At 40.2% G+C, this 19614-nt stretch overlaps 1 protein-coding gene across 8 annotated transcripts in view; it reads left to right on the plus strand.

Annotated features, from left to right (window-relative positions):
- Positions 1-19614, plus strand: part of MAST4 (microtubule associated serine/threonine kinase family member 4) — a 510487-nt gene that overhangs the window by 300188 nt on the left and 190685 nt on the right. The window contains exon 1 of one of the 8 annotated variants that reach the window (XM_069492555.1): positions 15969-16194. The exons of the other annotated variants lie outside the window; for them this stretch is intronic. Within the exon in view, the coding sequence (XP_069348656.1) occupies positions 16148-16194 (47 nt within the window). The 5' untranslated portion in view covers positions 15969-16147. Of the gene's footprint in view, positions 1-15968; positions 16195-19614 lie in introns of those variants that run through there. 8 annotated transcript variants of the gene reach the window in all.

Here is a 19614-nt window from a genome sequence, read left to right on the forward strand (position 1 = left end):
CTAAGCACAATGTTAAGACCCTCGTTTCACAAATGAGTAAAACTTAGATTCTCAGAGACTTAAGTAACTGACCCAAGATCTCTCTGACTTTGAAAGGGCCAAACAAAAACCACCGGAGGTAAAAATCTCCAATTGAGTGAGAGCCTCGTTTTTTTCGTTGCTTTTTAATAAACAGTTACAACTTCCAAGTGAGCTCTTTTCCAGCAATTCACATTCAGGTTGGTTGTTTAAAACCTATGAACACGTTTCCCCTGGGAAGCTATGTTCTAAGTGATGGGTAAGTCCCCAAGCAGCTGCACAAAATCCACCCTCATAGGCGCTATGAGGAAGCTTGCCTTCAGAATAATCCTGAACATCGTGTGTCCTAATCCCTGAATCCCCCATAGAGGTAGTTGAAGCTGTGCCGCTGCCTTGTGTGGGGATAGCTCCTCAGAGGTGAAAGTCACCACGGCTCGGGCCATCGAGGAAGGTGCAGGAGCAGGTGCTACTCCCTTGGCTGTCTCTGCTGGAGGTAGGCGGAGGCACTGGCAGAATTCGCTCCTGTGTGGTCCCAGCAATGAGCACCAGGATCATATTTAGTTTATTAATTAGGTAATTATGGTATACCCTATATGCAGAACCTTATTAGCTAAATAATCTTTTATAGAGAACCAGATAGTCCCCTAGTGATAGTTTTTAAATGGTGCCTGTTAAACTTGCAAATAGGTTTTATGTTAAACTATCTGACAAGCAATTTTTAGCCTTCAGCTAGTTTTCTTTAACTGTGTTCTGTTAAATCTATCTAGAGATGGCTTTTAAGGCAGATACAAAACTAGTATCTGCATGTTAGGTAGAATCGTTTCAAAATAACGCAGCCTCTCTTTTTCTCATCTTCCCATCTTGAGTTATATCACGTTCTTCCTGTCTTTAAAATGTGCTTGAGAAAAGAGGGAGAAACATGAAAAATTCCTAGGGAATCCCCACAGGAAGAAGGAACCACTCTCAACCTGAAATTACTGGAGAGAACTGTAGTTATGCTCATGACTGGAATACAAGAGGGACTGTGTTCATGGAAGGTCAGGTAGAAGGTGAATGAGAAGGAAAAGAGTGGGAGGAAGGAATATCTGGTTTTATATGTCCTTAACTCTTTCTGTTGCTTGGGCCTTGATTTTATACCTCAATGTCCTGCTTTGTGCCTTAGATGAAATTATTGAACTTCTTTATGGCTCTTAGGAACAAGGTATTGATGTTTGCCTAAATTTAGACTTTTTTTTTTTTTTAAAATCCTAAATTTTACTTTCTTTTCATTCAGTGCCTCAGGTAAAATAAATAAATAAATGAATTCTATTCCCTTTTGATCTTCATTTCAGGTTATTCAAAATGTATAGCTGACAGCCTTCAAAGGCATGATGCGGGCATTGGATGTTTTATTCAATATATTGCCGCTCTGCCCTTTTGTGCAGCTATTCAAATTGCTATGGAAGTGCCTGAAAGGTTGTCATGGATTTTGCCAACAGTAAATGACAAGTGGTAATATATATGGTGAATGTTCTAGGTGTATTGGAAATTACTGTTGCAGCCTCTATTTCACGCAAGTTTGTTTTCCACGTTCTGCTAAAAGTTCAGTCCAAATTCTTTTCGTTAAATAGATTCAGGTCTTACCTCATACGTGATACATGGAGTAAAAATAATTTAGAATGCAATTACGAGTGGAGAACGCATAAAAACGCATAGTAACTTTTAAAACAGATTGTTCTTAATAATTCTGTGCCTTTGGGACAAATGACGTTCCCTTTTTATGCCCTCCCCCCTCAGGACATCCACTTCCTTTTTCACTGGCTGCAGTGAGATCTTTGGAAGATCATTACGTTAGTGCCCCCTAATGAAATGTAAATAAAATGAATGATCACAGCTTGATTATGGGTCCAGTATTTATGAGCCTCCTAGTAACTTGCTGCATAAATTTAAGTATGTGAGTAAATTCTCTTAGGGACGGTCAATGTGAGAGTATTTTATTTTTCTTTCTTATTTTTTATGATGTACTAATTCTTTTCACCTCTGGATTCTTTATTGTTGTTTCTGCCATAGAAGAAGTAGGACCCTGGAAAGTGAGTATATTTCTTCTGGGGTGACTTTTATGGCCCCTGTAGGGTTTGGACCAGACCTGAGTTGCTGCCTGATCCTGACCTGTCAAAGGAACATTGAAATAAAGGAATACAGTTTTTTTTTTTTTTTCTTTTTTCTTCCTGTACCCTATCCATCTCCCCACAAAGAAAAAGGTATGAACGTTTCTCCCTTCTGCCTTTCCTTGTAAAGCACATCAAATTTCAAGTCTGTGCTTTTACAGTAATAGAAATCACAGTGTAATAGGTTAACAGCCTCCTCTGATTACTTAGAGGTTTTGAGTATTTTAGGCTTTCTACTTTGCCGTCGAGATATTGGAAGCTAACCTCCCACTCACTTTACTACTCAACGCTACTTCTCTGTGCGGCCTCTTCTTTCTATGATAGATTTGTTACATAGTGAAATATCCTCAGGACAGTCTCTTGCTGCCACAATCCTCACCCAGCCTGCAAAGCACTTGCTATGGCAGGAGACAGAACAACCCTCACATCTTGTACATGTTAGCAAAGCCCGTCTAGGCAGCATATCCTGGACCCGACAGAAAGAGGCTGAATTTTAATTTAGATTTGAGATCAGGGCTACATTTCAATTCTTAATGTTGGGTCTCAAGAATCTCCCTTCTTTAGAGCCAGTAGCTTATGATGTGAGGAGGCAGCCCGGGGACTGAAATTGGTTAAAGATACATTAAAGACTTGTTTAATGATCTCATGTGGCCTGGAGACTTTTTTTTTTTTTTTTTTAAATCTAATTTCTCTCTGCAAAATATGAAAGAAAATAGAGTAGATAACAGAGTTCCTACATAAACTTGACTGTCCCTCTTATGCACAAACCACGTGTGACAGGTCCCATCGTCCGGAATACTGCACATAGATAGAAGGGTTGGGTGACAAAGGGGGCTGGGGGCTTATGAGGCTTACATTTCAACAGGCCAGGGGGCTGAGATCCCCAGCTGGCTGAGCAGACAGAAAAGGAGAACGAGTGCATGTCATGTTCTGAGTTGTGTTACCTGTTAGAGAACCAATGACTGAGTTCTCTTGGAGTACGAGGATGGTAAGATACATGTACAGTCTGATTCCGAGTTTTAGGTTATGTGGGAAGAGGTAAGGCGTTGCTGCTGTTCGTCCAGAAACTCTCCGTGTAGGATCACCAGATTTTTCTTGAGTAGTTCACAGAGCTACCAGACTAAGTGGTTTTATACTTCTTTCCTTCCTCCGGGCCTGAGAGGGCAGAGCAAAGCCCCTGAGCTGCTCCCCTTCCAGGCAGCGCACAGCTTTCCCTCGCAGCACTTTGTGAGCCACATAACTGCTCTTGGTACAAATCATGTCACTGGGCTTTAAAACGCGATCTGTGTCCTCTGGCTTGGACAGAGCTGAGTAAAACATGGCGAGCTGAACTTCTCGAAATAGCCCAGAGTGATTCTGATTTCTCTAGTCAAGAGTGGTCACCAAGCCCTCTCAAAATGACCTTCCAGTTGAATTTGACACCTTCGTCCCTTGTGACTATACTTTTAGTACTCTTTGTTAACAGTTAATTAACTCTTTGCTTTGTCATGTATTCACTGAGCGCCTACTGTGTGTGAGCCCGGTGTTAAGCACTTAGTATAAAATGCTGACTATAAGGGGCATGTAACTTCTGTCCTCCTGGGGCACTTAATTCGCACCAAAAATTTATTTCTAATAGCATTGTTGAAAACATCATCTATAAATAAAATGATACATATGCCAAAAGATAAGCTGGGGAGGGGGGTACTTGTTGAAGAACTCTGAATGTAAAAAAATAGCAAATAGATAAAAAAAAAAAAATTAATACATTACCTGGAAAAATGCTACTGGAATCATTTTGTGAAACAACTCATCCATACTAAGATCTGGAAAAGGGTCATTTGCTGTGGTAGAAAGAATACAGTAGTTGGAGTCAGAGCTGATATAAAGTTCTAGCTCAGTCACTTACTAGCTGATGTTGTGCAGGTAATTATTTTGGTCACAGATAGCTCTGTAAAATTCACCCCTTTACTTTAAGATTCTGTATTTCCTCTATACCTAGATTCTATTTTTTCCCACAAATTTTTCTTTTAATTCTATTTGCCCTGGTTCTGATTTAATTTACTTTTCTACTTGCTTCGTTTGTTGATTTCACAAATAGTTATTGAGTATTGTATGTGTGTGTTCTTACGTATTGCCTCAATTGTCCCAAATCCTGGGTGAAATGATGCTGAGTATAAACAACTTTTTAAAGAAGGAATATATTTGAGAAGCGTTTGAAAGCTGTAAAACCTCTAAAATAGCTTCTTTGCTTTTATGAGTGATGCAGCTTGAGATTTTGAGGAATCCCTGAATTCACAAGCTTGGGAAATTTTCACAGACTGGGCATGTCCGTGTAACCAGCATGTAGGTCAATAAACAGACATTATTCCTCCCTCAGAAGCCCGTTTGTATACCCTGTCTCTACCTCTCCCCACCCCATACCCTACCACCTTAACCACTGTGCTGACTTCTGATAGCATAGGTTGCCTGTGTCTCAGATTTGAACTTCATAAAAGTAGGATCATAAGGATACAGTTTATTTTTCCTTTTTATTAAGTTGTGGAAAAATATATGTAATATAAAACTTCCATTTTAACCATTTTTAAGTATACAGTTCTGTAGTGTTAAGTACATTCACACTGTTGTGCAGCCATCACCACCGTCCATCTTTAAAACTTTCATCTTCCCCAGTTGAAACTCTGTTCCCGTTAAACACTGACTTCCCATTTGCCCTTTCCCTGGCCTCTGACAGTGACCATTCTGCTTTCTGTCTCTATGAATCGGACTACCCTAGGTATCTCATATAGGTGAAATCATACGATGTTTGTCAATTTGTGTGTGGCTTATTTCATTTAGCATAATTTCTTCATGGTTGTAGAACGTGTCAGAATTTCCTTCCTTTTAAAGTCTGAATAATATTTTCTTGTATCGATAATACTGCATTTTGCTTATCTGTTTATCTGTCAATGTATACCTGGTTTGCTTCCACTTTTGGCTATTGTGAATAATGCTGCAATGAAAATGGGCATATAAATATCTGTCTGAGTCCCTCTCTTCGTTTCTTTGGGTATATACCGGATCATACGGTAATTCTCTGTTTAAGCTTGTGAGGAATCGCCATGCTGTTTTCCGCATTGGCTACACCATTTTACATTCCCACAGGATAGTTACCCTTTTTTTGTTTACTCAACATTATGTCTGTAAGATTCATTTACATTACTGCACATAGCTGTGGGTCACGTGAGTCTCACTGCTGTGTAACGTTCCATCATGCAAATGTGTCATGATGTATGTAGCCATTTTCCTGTGGTGGACACTTGGGTAATTTTCAGTTTTTGGTTATTTCAATAATAGTGCTGTGCTATTGCAGTGCATTTTAAAATTAGGTCTTAAGATTCTGTAGCTTTGTTGAGTTATTTTCTTATGGGAAGGAGAGAGTTAAGTTGAAGACATTATTTGTACAACTCACAAAACTTCCTGATTGTATCACTTGGTAATCTTTGTGTCACAGTTACAGAATAGCCAACCCATCTTGTCCTGAGAGAAAGGACTTGTTGGATAATGTAACTGGAAAGTTTAGGTGTTCAGCTTCTGGCATGGCTTGATCCATGGCTTAAACAAATTTATTAGCACCCAACTCTGCTCTCATATGTGTTGGTTCTGCCCTTTTAGATGTTATAGATGTCATTCTGGTGGTCACAAGGCAACCAAAGATATTCAACCTTCCAACTTCAAATGTAGCAGGAAGAGAATCTCTTTGCTCTGTATCTTATCTCCAGCCTGACTTGAGTGGCACGCACATCCCCAGAGTGATCGCTGTGATCAGGGGATGGATTATGCTGCTTGGATTAGCACGAAGTTTGTGCATGGAGTTACGATGACAAAGGGAAATCCCAAGAAAACTTCTGCCATGCAGCAGACTAGACAGCACACGGTCCAGCTTGGAACAGAAAGATGCAGGGCTCAGAGGGGGGCTCTGGTGTGTGATGATGTGGAGAGGACCAACAGGGGTGTAATAGTTCTGTTGGAGAGTACAGAAAGGATTCATGATAGCTACATAAGATCTAAGAAGAGGAAAAACACCCCAAATATTAACTGTAGCAAAAACACAGTTATAAAGGAGAGGGAACATAATTATTGGCTCATCCATGAACAATGCTGTCTATACACACACACACACACATACACACGTGCATACACACACACACACACACACACACACATACATATTATGGGGGCAGAACAGTGGTCCCTCTGAAGATGCTGCAATCTCCAGAACCTGTGAATATATTATTTTACATGGCAAAAGGGGCTTTGCTGATGTGATTAAGGTCTTGAAATGAGGAGAATACACAGTATTATCTGGGTGGACCCACTGTAATCATAAAAGTCTCGTAAGGGAAAAGAGGGGTATGAGAGAGTCAGAGTCAGAGTGGAGATAAAAAATGGAAGCAGAGGCTTCCGGAGGGATGTGGCCAGGAGCCAAGGAGTAAGGGCAGCCTCTAGGAGCTGCAAAAGGGAGGAACAGATTCTTCCCTAGAGCCTCCGGAGGAATGTTGCCTTTGATTTTAGCCCCATAAGACCCATTTCATACTTCTGACCCACAGAACTGTAAGATGATATGTTTTTAGTGTTTTCAGACATGAAGTTTATGATAATTTGTTATAGTAGCAATAAGAAACTGACATATACATAACTAGAATAATATAAACACAGAATATTGATTTAATAAAAAATAACACTGTAACAGTGTTACAACTATATGGGAAAGTTGGGGAATGGAAAAATAAAGTAGTATATCATGAGGTAGTATAAAATCTTTTTTTTTTTTTTTTTTAAAGAGTTGGGGTCTTGCTCTGTCACCCAGACTGGAGGGCAGTGGCACAATCATAGCTCGTTGTAGCCTTGAATTCCTGGGCTCCTGTGATTTTCGTGCCTCAGCCTCCTGAATAACTGAGACTACAGATGCATGCCACCATGCTGGCTAATCTATCTTTCTTTTTCTTTTCTTTTCTTTTTTTTTTTTTTTTTAAGACAGAATCTTTCCTAGGCTGGTCTCGAACTCTTGGCCCCAAGGAAGCCTCCTGCCTTGGATTCCAGAGTTGCTAGGATTATAGGAATGAGCCACCATGCCCAACTTAGGAGTTAAATCTTCATGTATCATAATGAGAAGTCAATATACACTGTAAAAATAAACAAGAGCAACCTAAAGGCATTATCGTGAAATGTGGAGCACATCATTAAAGGGGAGATCTCAGAGGGAAGCAGGACTGGGTGGTGGGGAGGGTGAGGCAGGACCATGCAGGTGTTCATAAACCTGGATGCACTATTTAACTTCTGCAATTTCATATAATTATACATTATTTGGATAAGAATAAAAAATAATTTTAAAAAGAAAACAATAGCTGCCAGAGATATCAGTGATTCTTTGCTGTATCTCTAAATTTTACTATATCCACTTTTACTGAAACATCTAATTTACATGCATTTGTTATCTACTGCACTAGTATTTTAAAAATGGGAGAGGTGAACAGTTTCTATCTTTAAGATTTAGTGATTTTTCTTCCTTACAACATCTCCCCCATGATCAATGTGAAACAAAGCTTTGTAAATAGAAAGAAAATGAAAAACAAATATGAAGCAATGTGCAGAGTAGTACTTGAAAATGAAGGAGTGATTAAAAATGTCAATAATCTTCTCCATGTGATACAGTCTCCGGGACCCAATGCCATCCATATTCAGTGGATTGTGACACTTCCCAGTGTGAATGCGTGTGGCTGCCTTTCTACCCCAAGTTCCAAATTGGTGGTAAGACACTGCTCCTTGGTTGTAGTTTTTACTCTGGAGTGAAAATTTATGCTGCTTACCAGACCAACAGTTAAATTCTTTTTTTCCCACCAGCTAAAGACCAGGAGCTTTAGCAGCTATGAATTATGTTGACCAAACTCCCACAAGGTGCTCCCTGAACTCAAAAGCATAGCACCTTCTCTCTGTTCTTACAGCAGCTGTGCTCCCCTTTTGCTTTGGGGACACCACTCCACCCCTCCCATTCCACTGGCTTTGAGCAAAACTTACTCTGTGTACAAGCTTCAGACTAATCCAGGCGGCGTGATCCATCCCCTAAGCACAGCGATTACTTTGGGGATGTAACTCAAGTCAGGCTGGAGACAAGATACTGAGGAAATAAGTTCCTTTTGGCTCTCTCCATGTACCACCCTTCCCTTGATCGTGTGCCTTTCTCTTAAATGGTTTATTTCATTGTTCAGATGGAGCGTATCCGCCAGTAGTTCCTTGAGAAGAGGTGTACTCTGACTGGAGAGAAAGGGACTCGTGTTGTGTGGGGAAGGAAGAGGAGCAGGAGAGGAGGGTGAGAGAGAGGGCAGGGAGAAGGAGTGGAGGATGCTTCTACCCTGACCTTTTCTCATCATGCCTCTGTCGGGCAGAGTCAGGTCTCAGACATTTCATTTCTCCAGTGTCTTGCCCACAGGGAGCACTTAATATACATCCTTCAATGAATGAACACATATAGGCAGCCTCATATTTCCTGCTCTTTGACGTGCTGAAGAGTCCTTAGAAGTCATTAACCAGCTTCTTATAAAGACCTGTTTGAAAAACAAACTCCAGTTATTAAAAGATACCACCAAAATCCAACCAGTTTCTTGCCGCCTCAGTGCGTAGAACATAAATCTGATTCTCCCTTTAACCTTTATTCTGTCTCTCCTCCTGTTTCCCAGATGATAAAATCCTGAAGAGCCAAACTTACGTGTGGCTTCTCTTGGCATCCCCCATAATGCCATGCATGGTATAAATGCCCAGTAGGTACTTGTTCGGTTATGACACTTCACACATGTGGCCTTTTTTATGTCCACTTGCCAGCCTTGTTCCAGCCTCAGAGGCTGTGCAACAGCTGCTCCCTCTGTCTGCAGCTCTTCTTCCCTGACTCCTCCATGAGCTGACAATTTTCATCTTCTAAATAAAGCGTGTGCATCATCTAGTCCTCCCTGCCCTGATCTAAAGACACCGTCTGTTCCCCGACTGACTGACCATCATCCTGTGATGGTAATCCGTGTCGTTACCAGAAATGATCTTATTTGTGTCCTTATTTATTTTTCCTGAGAAATGGAGACTCCACAGAGGTGCTTTTCTGTCTCATCGACTGCTGTATCTCTTGTGGCTAGAACAGAGACTGCTGAATAAAAGTTTATTAAATGAATGATATCAGCTATTGAGAGAATGACAATGTTAATACCTTCATCTATCCTTTACTGGATTACGTGAGTGGTGAAAAAAAGCACACACGTTCTACCTTTTTTGAAAGTTTTCCTCAACCTTGCATACCTTTTAAGAATATATAGATAATTGAACATTCAGGAAGAGTGCTTATCCCAGGGTTTTGTTTTTTTTTGTTTTTTTTTTTTTGAGACAGAGTCTCACTTTGTTGCCCAGGCTAGAGTGAGTGCCGTGGCGTCAGCCTAGCTCACAGCAACCTCAAACTCCTGGGCTCAAGCGATCCTCCTGCCTCAGCCTCCCGAGTAGCTGGGACTACAGGCATGCGCCACCATGCCCGGCTAATTTTTCTATATATATATATATATATATATATATATATATATATTTATTTTTAGTTGTCCATATAATTTCTTTCTATTTTTGGTAGAGACGGGGTCTCGCTCTTGCTCAGGCTGGTCTCGAACTCCTGACCTCGAGCGATCCACCCGCCTCGGCCTCTCAGAGTGCTAGGATTACAGGCGTGAGCCACCGCGCCCGGCCTCAGGGTTTTGTATATTCCTTCTGGAAGCCTTGAATCTAGAGAGAGACAAAGTGAGAAAATACTAGATTGGGGATCTCAGTCCCTTGAACTTCATCTGAAAAGTTAAAACCCTTATGTTTAAATCTCATCTGTCCATGTGCCTGAGATACATGTACTTGGCTTACTCTTGAGCCAGCCTCTTCAACTGTGGCCTCAGCAGTGTGGAACTTATTTATTGTGTAGTTTGGGTCATATTGCTTTGCACGATTCTGTATCTAGGTTGCTGTTCGTGTATGTCATGAAGACCCTGGAAATTAGGTTTCTGTGACTTAGACAGACTTCTGAGGCTCTGGCTATAAAAAGCCATTCCCCCTGAAAACAGGACAAAAGGATATGCACATACTCAGGTTGATAATATTGCTGGACAAGAAATGTGGACGGGGAAGTGAAACAATTAAGTGCTCCCCTTCCCCATTTGAGTGCAATGAAGTCATGATCAAAATGTTTAAAGCTGGTCAGTGATACTGAGGGTTCTGTGGAAATTGATCCTTGTCTCTAGAGCAGAGTTTCTAGAACATCACCACTGATTTGGGGCTGGGTAATTTTTTGTTGTGGGGGGATGTCTTGCGTATTGCAGGATGTTTAGCAGCATCCCTGGCCTCTACCCTCTAGATGCCAGTAGCAGCAACCCAGTCCCCTACTGTAATTTGTAAAACCCGAAATGCCTCCAGATGTTGCAAAACCTAATTGAGAACCACTACTCTGGAGAATATGTGGAAGGACCTAGCCTCAGGGAGGACAAATCCTAAACCCATATTGTCACCATTAATATAGCAGGGGTGTCCCTGTCCTATAAAAACAGGAGGCTCCTTAATTTCAGCCTTGATATGTGTCTTCTTAGTCATACCAAAGTATAAGTGTACCATACTAAAGTTTTATTTTTTTAATTTTTTTTTTTATTTCAGCATATTACAGGGGTACAAATGTTTAGGGTATGTATATTGCCCTTGCCCAACCAAGTCAGAGCTTCAAGCATGTCCATCCCCCAGACGGTGCACACCGCACCCATTTGGTGTGAATATACCCATCCCCTCCTCCCCCTTCCCACACACCCGATGAATGTTATTACTATATGTGCACTTAAGTGTTGATCAGTTAATACCAATTTGATGGTGAGTACGTGTGGTGCTTGTTTTTCCATTCTTGGGATACTTCCCTAGAAGAATGGGCTCCAGCTCTATCCAGGACAATACAAGAGGTGCTAGATCACCATTGTTTTTTGTGACTGAGAGAACTCCATGGTATACATATACCACATTTTATTAATCCACTCACGTATTGATGGGCACTTGGGTTGTTTCCACATCTTTGCAATTGTGAATTGTGCTGCTATAAACATTCTAGTGCAGATGTCTTTTTTTATAGAATGTTTTTTGTTCTTTTGGGTAGATGCCCAGTAATGGGATTGCTGGATCAAATGGTAGTTATACTTGTATCTCTTTTAGGCATCTCCATATTGCTTTCCACAGAGGTTGTACTAGTTCGCAGTCCCACCAGCAATGGATGAGTGTTCCTATCTCTCTGCATTTATTGTTTTGGGACTTTTTGATAAAGGCCATTCTCACTGGGGATAAGTGATATCTCACATACCAAAGTTTAAACTGTAGTTTAAACCCACCCGTTACCCAAAATGTATCACACTGCTGTATTATAACCTTAGGCTCCTCTCTGCACACGCGTGTGTACAGCAGGTCCATGGTATGTGCCAGCCAGTGGGGTCCTTTATGGGCCTTCATGTGGTATCTGAACATGTCTCAATTCTCCACTTTCTTGGAGGCCACTCTCTGAGGCCATTGCTCTGACACTGTCTATTTATCTAACACTGTGGAGAGTTATAAGAAAAAGGAGGATGAATCTCTTTAATTGGTGGTTTCTGCAATATAGGGAGGGCCATTCATTCCTTTTCAGCACATACTTATTGAATACTTGCGTGGGCTGTTCTTGGCACTGGAGATACACAGGTGTCAGCACCACACAACACACTTGCCTTCATGGAGCCTACACTCTTGGAGGGGAAGACAGACAATAAATGAATATGACGTATGTCAGGGGATAATAAATGCCAAGGAGATAAATACATCGAGATGAAGAGAAGGATATACTAGGTGTAGGCGTCTTGGATTTCCAGATAGGGTGGTCGGGCAAGATGTAAAGGAATTTGAGGAGCAGGACGTTTTGACACCTCAGGGGAAGTTTCAGGCAGTGGGAACAGTAGGAGCAAAAGCCGTGGGGTAGGAGTGTGCTGAGTGCATGTGAAGAATAGTGAGGGGGAGGTGTGGGTGTGTGCACATCATGTGGAACTTTGGAGGCTTGGTGAGCCTCTTCTTCAATTTTTTATTAGACAAGATTTCAAACATATACCAAAGTAGAGAGTATAGCATAATGAACCCCTTACCTACCTTCCACCCAGGTTTAATAAATAGTAACCCATAGCCAGCTTTATTTTATCTATAAACCTCTTATTACCCCTCCCCAGATTATTTTGTAGCAAACTCTACACATGTTATTTCATCTGTGAATATTTTTTTACATATTCTAAAAGATAGGGAATTAAAGGTGATCATGATCAACATTTAAAAATAATTGATTAATTTTATCAAATATCCAGACTTTTTGCATATATACACACATATTTATACATGCATTCAATATATAGGCTGAAGTCGTGGTAGTGTGTGTAATTAGCCCACGGTGATTATCTTCTAAATGTGCAATTGTGTGTTTGTGTTTGTTTACAGTTTAGTTGATATCAGGACACACAAAACATTCATATATTACAGTTAGTTGCGATGTCTCTTAAGCCTTTTGTAGTCTTTAGATTCCCTTTCTATCTCTTTTCCTGCCCCCTGAAAATTTGTAAAATACCAGGTCATTTGTTGTGTCTTTCACGTCTAGCTTTTGCTAATCACATCTTTCTGATATTGTTTAGCATGTTTCTTTGTCCCTGTATTTCCTATAGATTGATATTTTGATGTAGAGGCTTGGTTGTATCCAGGAGTGATGTGGCCTTTTTGGGAAGACTGCTTCACGTGAGTTGTTTCAAGAGGCACATAGTGCCTGGCGTCTCTCTGTCTGTGATGTCCGCAGTCATTGATGATCGTGGTCTAGATCCATTGATTTATGAGAGTTTGAAAAATGGTGATATTCTACACCAGTCATTCTTTCTTTATTTACCAATTGTAATACCTCCATAAAGAGAATCATTTCCACATCTATGAGGTATAATTCATAGGGAAAGCATAATATATGGTTGATTCTTTCCTTTTGTCAGTTTTCAAGATTACTGGGATGGTTCTCTAGCATCCTCCCAAGATGACATTACCTACCTTTCTCTCTCCTTCCGTTGCTCCCTCCTTCCCTCGCTCCCTCCTTGAGCTCATGACCTTAAATGTTTGGTATGTTTTATTACATTACCATTATCCTTCCTGTTGATGCTTGATTATCTCTTTCCGGACCAAGCGTGCTAGGTTTTTGGCTTTTACTCAGCAAGAGGGAACTTGTTGGAGGGTTTTGAACAGAAGAGTGCCATGTTCTGGAAAAGATTACTCTGGAATTCATGTGGCCAACAAAGTTAAGTGGGTACCAGGGAGAAAGTATAGAGACCAGTGAGGAGGAAATTGTAATAATCTAGCCAAGGCACAAGGTATCTTGGATCAGGGTGGTTTAGGTGGAAAGAATGGTGAGAGTCGGATATTTTACAGTGGAAGGAGGTTTATTTGGGAGAGTGGAGAGGGCAGGATGGTGGGTTTGCTTTTGGATATGTTCAGTTAGGGGTATTAAGAGGAAACTCAGTGAAAATGTTTTGTGGTCCATTGGCAATTGGAACTGAAATTTATAAGAACATGGAATACTGCTCAGCCACAAAAAACCACGGTGATCTAGCACCTCTTGTACTATCCTGGATAGAGCTGGAGCCCATTCTACTAAGTGAAGTATCACAAGAATGGAAAAACAAACACCACGTGTACTCACCATCAAATTGATATTAACTGATCAACGTTTATGTGCACGTATAGTAGTAAGGTGGTAACTAATTCTTTTATTTTCCTTTTTTTTTTTTTTTTATCATAACCTGGTTTATGACACCCATACTTTCAAACTTTCCCTAACTTTCCTAAGTAGAATGGGAAGGGTTTCATTGTGTCTTTATTATTTCCTGTTGTGATGCTTTTTTATATCCAGTTATAAGGGTTTTTGTTTTTTGTTTTTTTTTTTACATTTTTGTCTGCCTCCTATAGAGGCAATGACCATCTGGTGACCTTATTTCCTGATTTCCTGTATGGATTTGTTGCCCCTAAAAGGTAGGGGAGCTGCTGGTTAGTTCTGTGAGCCCACACTGAAGGAAAAGCTGGTACCTAGTTAACATTAACAATGCCACAGGCCGGGCGCCGTGGCTCACGCCTGTAATCCTAGCACTCTGGGAGGCCGAGGTAGGTGGATCGTTTGAGCTCAGGAGTTCGAGACCAGCCTGAGCAAGAGCGAGACCCCGTCTCTACTAAAAATAGAAAGAAAATTAGCTGGACAACTAAAAAATATATAGAAAAAATTAGCCGGGCATGGTGGCTGGCACATGCCTGTAGTCCCAGCTATTTGGGAGGCTGAGGCAGGAGGATTGCTTGAGCCCAGGTGTTTGAGGTTGCTGTGAGCTAAGCCGATGCTGCGGCACTCTAGCCAGGGCAACAGAGTGAGAGACTGTCTCAACAACAACAACAACAAAAAAAAAAAGCCACTAGAACAAGTTGGCAGGTAAGGGTTTAGTAGAAAAAGGTTCTGGGAATATCATATTAAACCTCCCCTAGCCTTTAAGTACCTTCATAGAGCTAGAAACAAGTGAAAAGGGGCACAGACATTGTGAAAATGGGAAAAACAGGGTAGAAGCAGCTCAGAGCCAGGTTCAGGCTGGATGTCAGCCGCTCCTCCTCTCCTTGCCCAGCACCCTTGTGCAGTGCACTACCTGAACAACTGCATAGAACATCCCTGCCTAGGAAGGCTTCTGAGATAAGAGTGAACACACCAGGATCGAGTCCTAGCACTGCCACCATCAATTTCTTCATCTGTGAAGAGAGAGAGTTTGACTTCATAGCCTTTGAAATGTAACTACTGGAACACACTTGCTGTTAAACCATAATGTGTGTGTGTGTGTGTGCCTGACACCTTGTAGTTCTTGAAAATTAGAGTTCTTGATAAAATTCTAATTTGTTCCAGTATTTCTTCTAAACAAACTAGTGGTTGCCAAATTTTAAAACATTTTAAAATGCATTAGAGGAAGTGAGTCAGATACATTCTTCATACACGACAATGGAAGTACACTTAGTTCCAAGTTAGGAATACTGTGAAAAATTGTATTCTTTGAATAAATGCAGGATGAAACTCTCAGGCTTTCCAAATATATGCTCTCTCTCTCCTTCCTTGTTGATACTAGATTGCTTTTTGTAAAGTATGGAGTACTGAGATGTTCTTAAAAACGTGCTTTTTGAAAATTAAAAATACAAGCTCCTCTCACGTTTCCAGTTGGTAGTTTTCCATCACAGGGTTTTGCCTGTTTTCCCAAGTCTGCCTCAAAACAAAGTCCGACTCCCCCAAATTAATCGGTTAGTTTATTCCTCTTTCTGATGATTGCCATATATAGAAAAAATGTAATTATTTTCCTGTGCCACCGTTCCTCATCTCTTTCTTGGGGACTATGAGCGATTTAGTTAACTCCACCAAGCGAAGAGTGAGCAGAGCCGCCCAGGGTGGCCGGATTCCATTCAAGAGCATCACAGAGAGGTGGGGAATAGTTGACGTGTGCTAAGATAAACTCTTTTCCAAGTATGACACTGTTGCTTTATTTTTTTTTTTCCCAGTTTGCATGGTGAAAAGGACTTTTCATTTCACTGAGGTGAAAAGTGGGTCTGTGAGTGGAGCGACTTTCTTTCAAAAAAAAAAAAAAAAATCAGAAACCAATTACTTGATATGCAGAGCTGCAAGCCTCATTCCCTTAACGAAATCAGTGCAGTGTGCACCGCGTGAACCTGAGGAAAGCGGCTGACATCTCTTGATTACGGCTGGAGGGGAGGCGGAAGGACCCAAACTTGCAGGATCCCCCTCCCCCTCGAGAGACTGTTAGTCCAGTCCTTCAGAGAGGGTCGTGTGGTTCTCTGTCATCACCGGGACGCTGGCAGGGAGTGTGTGTCATGGTTACAATAGAGTGTGGTAACATATAACAACCATGAAAGCCCAGCGGGAACGGCTACAGATTCCGGGGCTGACCTTGGAGTAAGTATTGTCTGCCTTTAATATTTTAATGCTTTCTGCATGGCACTGGCTTTCCGGCAACCAATAGCTATTTAGCATTTGTTTGTACTGACAGCCTCAGAGCACTGCAGTGTGAGGTGGAGGAACATGTCTTAAATGCATGGCATTTGGTTGCAGCCAAGGTGGACACCCAGACCAGCATTTTGCATTGCAAGTCAGGAAAAGCCTTGCTGCATATTTAAAGTTACTGAACCTCAGTTCTGGAAACATCTTAACAGCTCATTGTGAAAGAATGTATCAGTAGGCCATGGTGTATCTGTCTTTTTCTCCTCCTCTCTCACTGTTTGTTTATCCCCATGTTGCCTTTTTCTAAAGAAAGGCCTCTGTCTGAATTGAATAATAGAAGACATCACAATGGATTAGAGTGCAAGAGAAGGGTTATTTGTGGCATTCATTAGATGTGATCCATGTTTTATCTGTGCAACAGAATATTAATGAACTGTAGTACATTTAGAATCCTCTCTGCAGAGTCTCCAGCCACTGCATGCAATGTGTTTACCTAGTTGAGCTCTGTGTTTGCCTTGCTGGTTTTTTTTTTTTTTTTTTTTTTAACCCATTAACTCATCTGACTGCCTTCTGATGTGAAGTCGCTACATGAAAATGTCCACATCTAATTTGTGGCGCAGAAGTTAGACATCTGTGATGCAGGAAGTGTCAGCAAATTTTTATTTTAAATCTGTTAGTCAAAGATGCAGAAGCTGTGAGTTAGTCTGTGCTGGCACACTTAAAATAATAAACAGTAAGATATAAATCTGGTAGAAAAATATAAATATCTCTTTTTCTAACTCATGGCACAAATATAAAATGACGTTTTAGTGAAATCTGTACAGTTCCAATAATCTCATACCAGACCACCTTCAGAAAGACACTGCAGGAAGTGAACTGTGTTAGTTCTGCGTGTTAATTATTTCTCTTGAATTCTGTAGATGCAGCATACAAAAGAAATTATTTCCTTAATTAACAAATTAATAAAAGCATGACATTCTGGAGTGAATACTTTTCTAATCAGTCCTTGCTCTAAAAACGTACACTGATTTTATATTAACGAGGAGCTCACTTATAAAAAGTTAGAGAGCTCTTAACCTTCTTGCCAGATGTGACGTTTTTCGTATTTGAGGTGCAAATAGTATTTACCCATTGCTCTAATATTTTTTCCCATCTCCACCCCCACCCTAGCATTCAGCCCTCACCATCTGTGTGGAATATTTTAGTTGAATGCACTCACTCATTTTTCTATGTAACCCTCCTCTCCCTGGCCTTCTGGAAATGCACAGCGAAGCCACAGCTCTATGTTTGAGACCCAGGAGCATTAACCTTCAGCTTTGCTTTTACCTCTGTTTTTGGTTGTGCTGTTTCCTTGTTGTTTTCTTTGTTAGTAGATAGATCATTTCACATTAAGCCCTTTCTTTCTGTCATTTATTTTTATCATCTGGTCCACATTGAGGAGACTTCAAAATAACTTTTCTAAAAATAGAAATTCAGTTGTACCAAATATTCCATTTTATAATTTGGAAGACTGAGGCATGCCACAAGTTTTATGACCCTGCCAGCGATGACATAGGAAACAGGAGTCAGCTAAACACAGGGGGTTCCCTGAATTTTGTTTTGATATCAGGCTACACCTCCTTGGTCTACCCTCTACCCTGGTAAATGTTACTGTGCATTTAAAATAACTCTTTTCATCTGAGGAGCTTGAAACTATAGACTAGAGGAGCACTCTTAAATGTCATTGTAGTATTAGTGTGTAATTTACTTTGAACATTTTGTTTACTTTGAAATGTAAAATTGCTCTTAAGTAGACATAGCTAACTTTACATTCATTCATGGAGAAAGCTAATTCTGTAGTCTTTGAGGAAATTCAACTTCTAGCCACTACAGTGAAATGGTGTAATAGAAAGTTTTATCACTGATTTTATTAAAAGAAGATTTAATGCATATAATTTTAACTATTTGGGGACCTTAAAACAGGGTGCTAACTCACAGAGCAAATGTGTAGAATGGTTTTTGCGTATTCTCTCATGAGATATTACTGTTTTTCTTTCAGGAAAGTTTATAGGCAAGGCAGCTATGTAGTATTACATGAGCATATTTTATACTTTGTAGATGCAATCCAGAATTTTCCATCTGACTTATATCAGTAAGATGGGGCAGTTTCTGACTATTTCAGACATTGAAATCCCAGATGTGAGACACCAAGTATATAAGTTCTTCAGAAATTAATAGGTCATTAATTTATGTAGAAATTTATGATATCTCGATAGCCTATGCCTGGCTTTCCAATTTTTGAGAAAGAAGGTAGATTTTCTGTTTTTTCTTTTTTCAATGTAAATATAGAATTAAGTGCATAGACATTCATTGTACACATCATATGTGTTTCTGCTTGGAGACGGGGATTGGTGTCAGTGCCTATGTGTGCCTATTTTAGGACCGGAAGGGATCAATAAGACTATACTTAGATAAAATGATGGCGATATCAGGGGATATTCCTGAGAGCTTTCCAATGAGCTGTTAAGTTAGAGTACAGTATGTTTAAGAGCAGCAGGTTTTGAATGTGCTCTGAATGTATAGGGAAACCCATTCCTTACCAATTCCAACTACTGGCACCAACTCAGAGAATGCTCTTAGAAGATATAAAACTTTGCTCTGTTGAAATGCTATTAAAAAAAGCTGAAGCATTTTGAGCAATAATTTATATTTCAGTTTAAGACAGATACAGCCAAGTCTCAGTTATCCATGTAATGGGAGATGACGGTGGCATTTAGAATTTGCAAGCCATGGTAAGCCCAAATCTGATTTTAGCCACTATTGCCAACTCTCCGTACCAATGAATGGCACAACCGGCTTGAATCAGCTGATAACACAGTGCTTTTCCAAGACCTCATTCACCAAGGAAGGAAAACATGATACAATGTAGAGGCATTGTTCAGTGGAGAGGCAAAAAAATGTTCCTTAAGAAACTCATTGCACTATAGCAAGAGTTTCTATTGCTCATTTGAGCTTAAGAGTTGGAACCCGAATATCTAACTAATTTTTACTTTGATTTTGCCATGTAAAAACATTTGGGAATTGACTAGTATCAGCTGAATAGTTTAATAGCTATTGGTAAAATTCTCATAAGTAAGATATCTAATTTAAGTTTTGTCTCCCTTAAAAAGGAGATACCTGAGGCCTAAAGAAAAAAAGATAAATGAACTCAATTCCAACCACCCTGTAATGAGTATTTGAGAATTGACTGGTGAATGTGCTTGTTGGTTTGGATGGGTTGGTGGAGGGTGAGGATTACGATTGACAGTTGTATTTGAGAAAACCTCTCTGGAAAGTAAAATAATTTATAGATACATGTAAGAATTTAAAAAATTATTTATTATGAATATAAACCTA

The sequence above is a fragment of the Eulemur rufifrons genome, chromosome 17 (genome assembly GCF_041146395.1).
Source record: "Eulemur rufifrons isolate Redbay chromosome 17, OSU_ERuf_1, whole genome shotgun sequence".
Taxonomy (NCBI): Eukaryota; Metazoa; Chordata; class Mammalia; order Primates; family Lemuridae; genus Eulemur; species Eulemur rufifrons.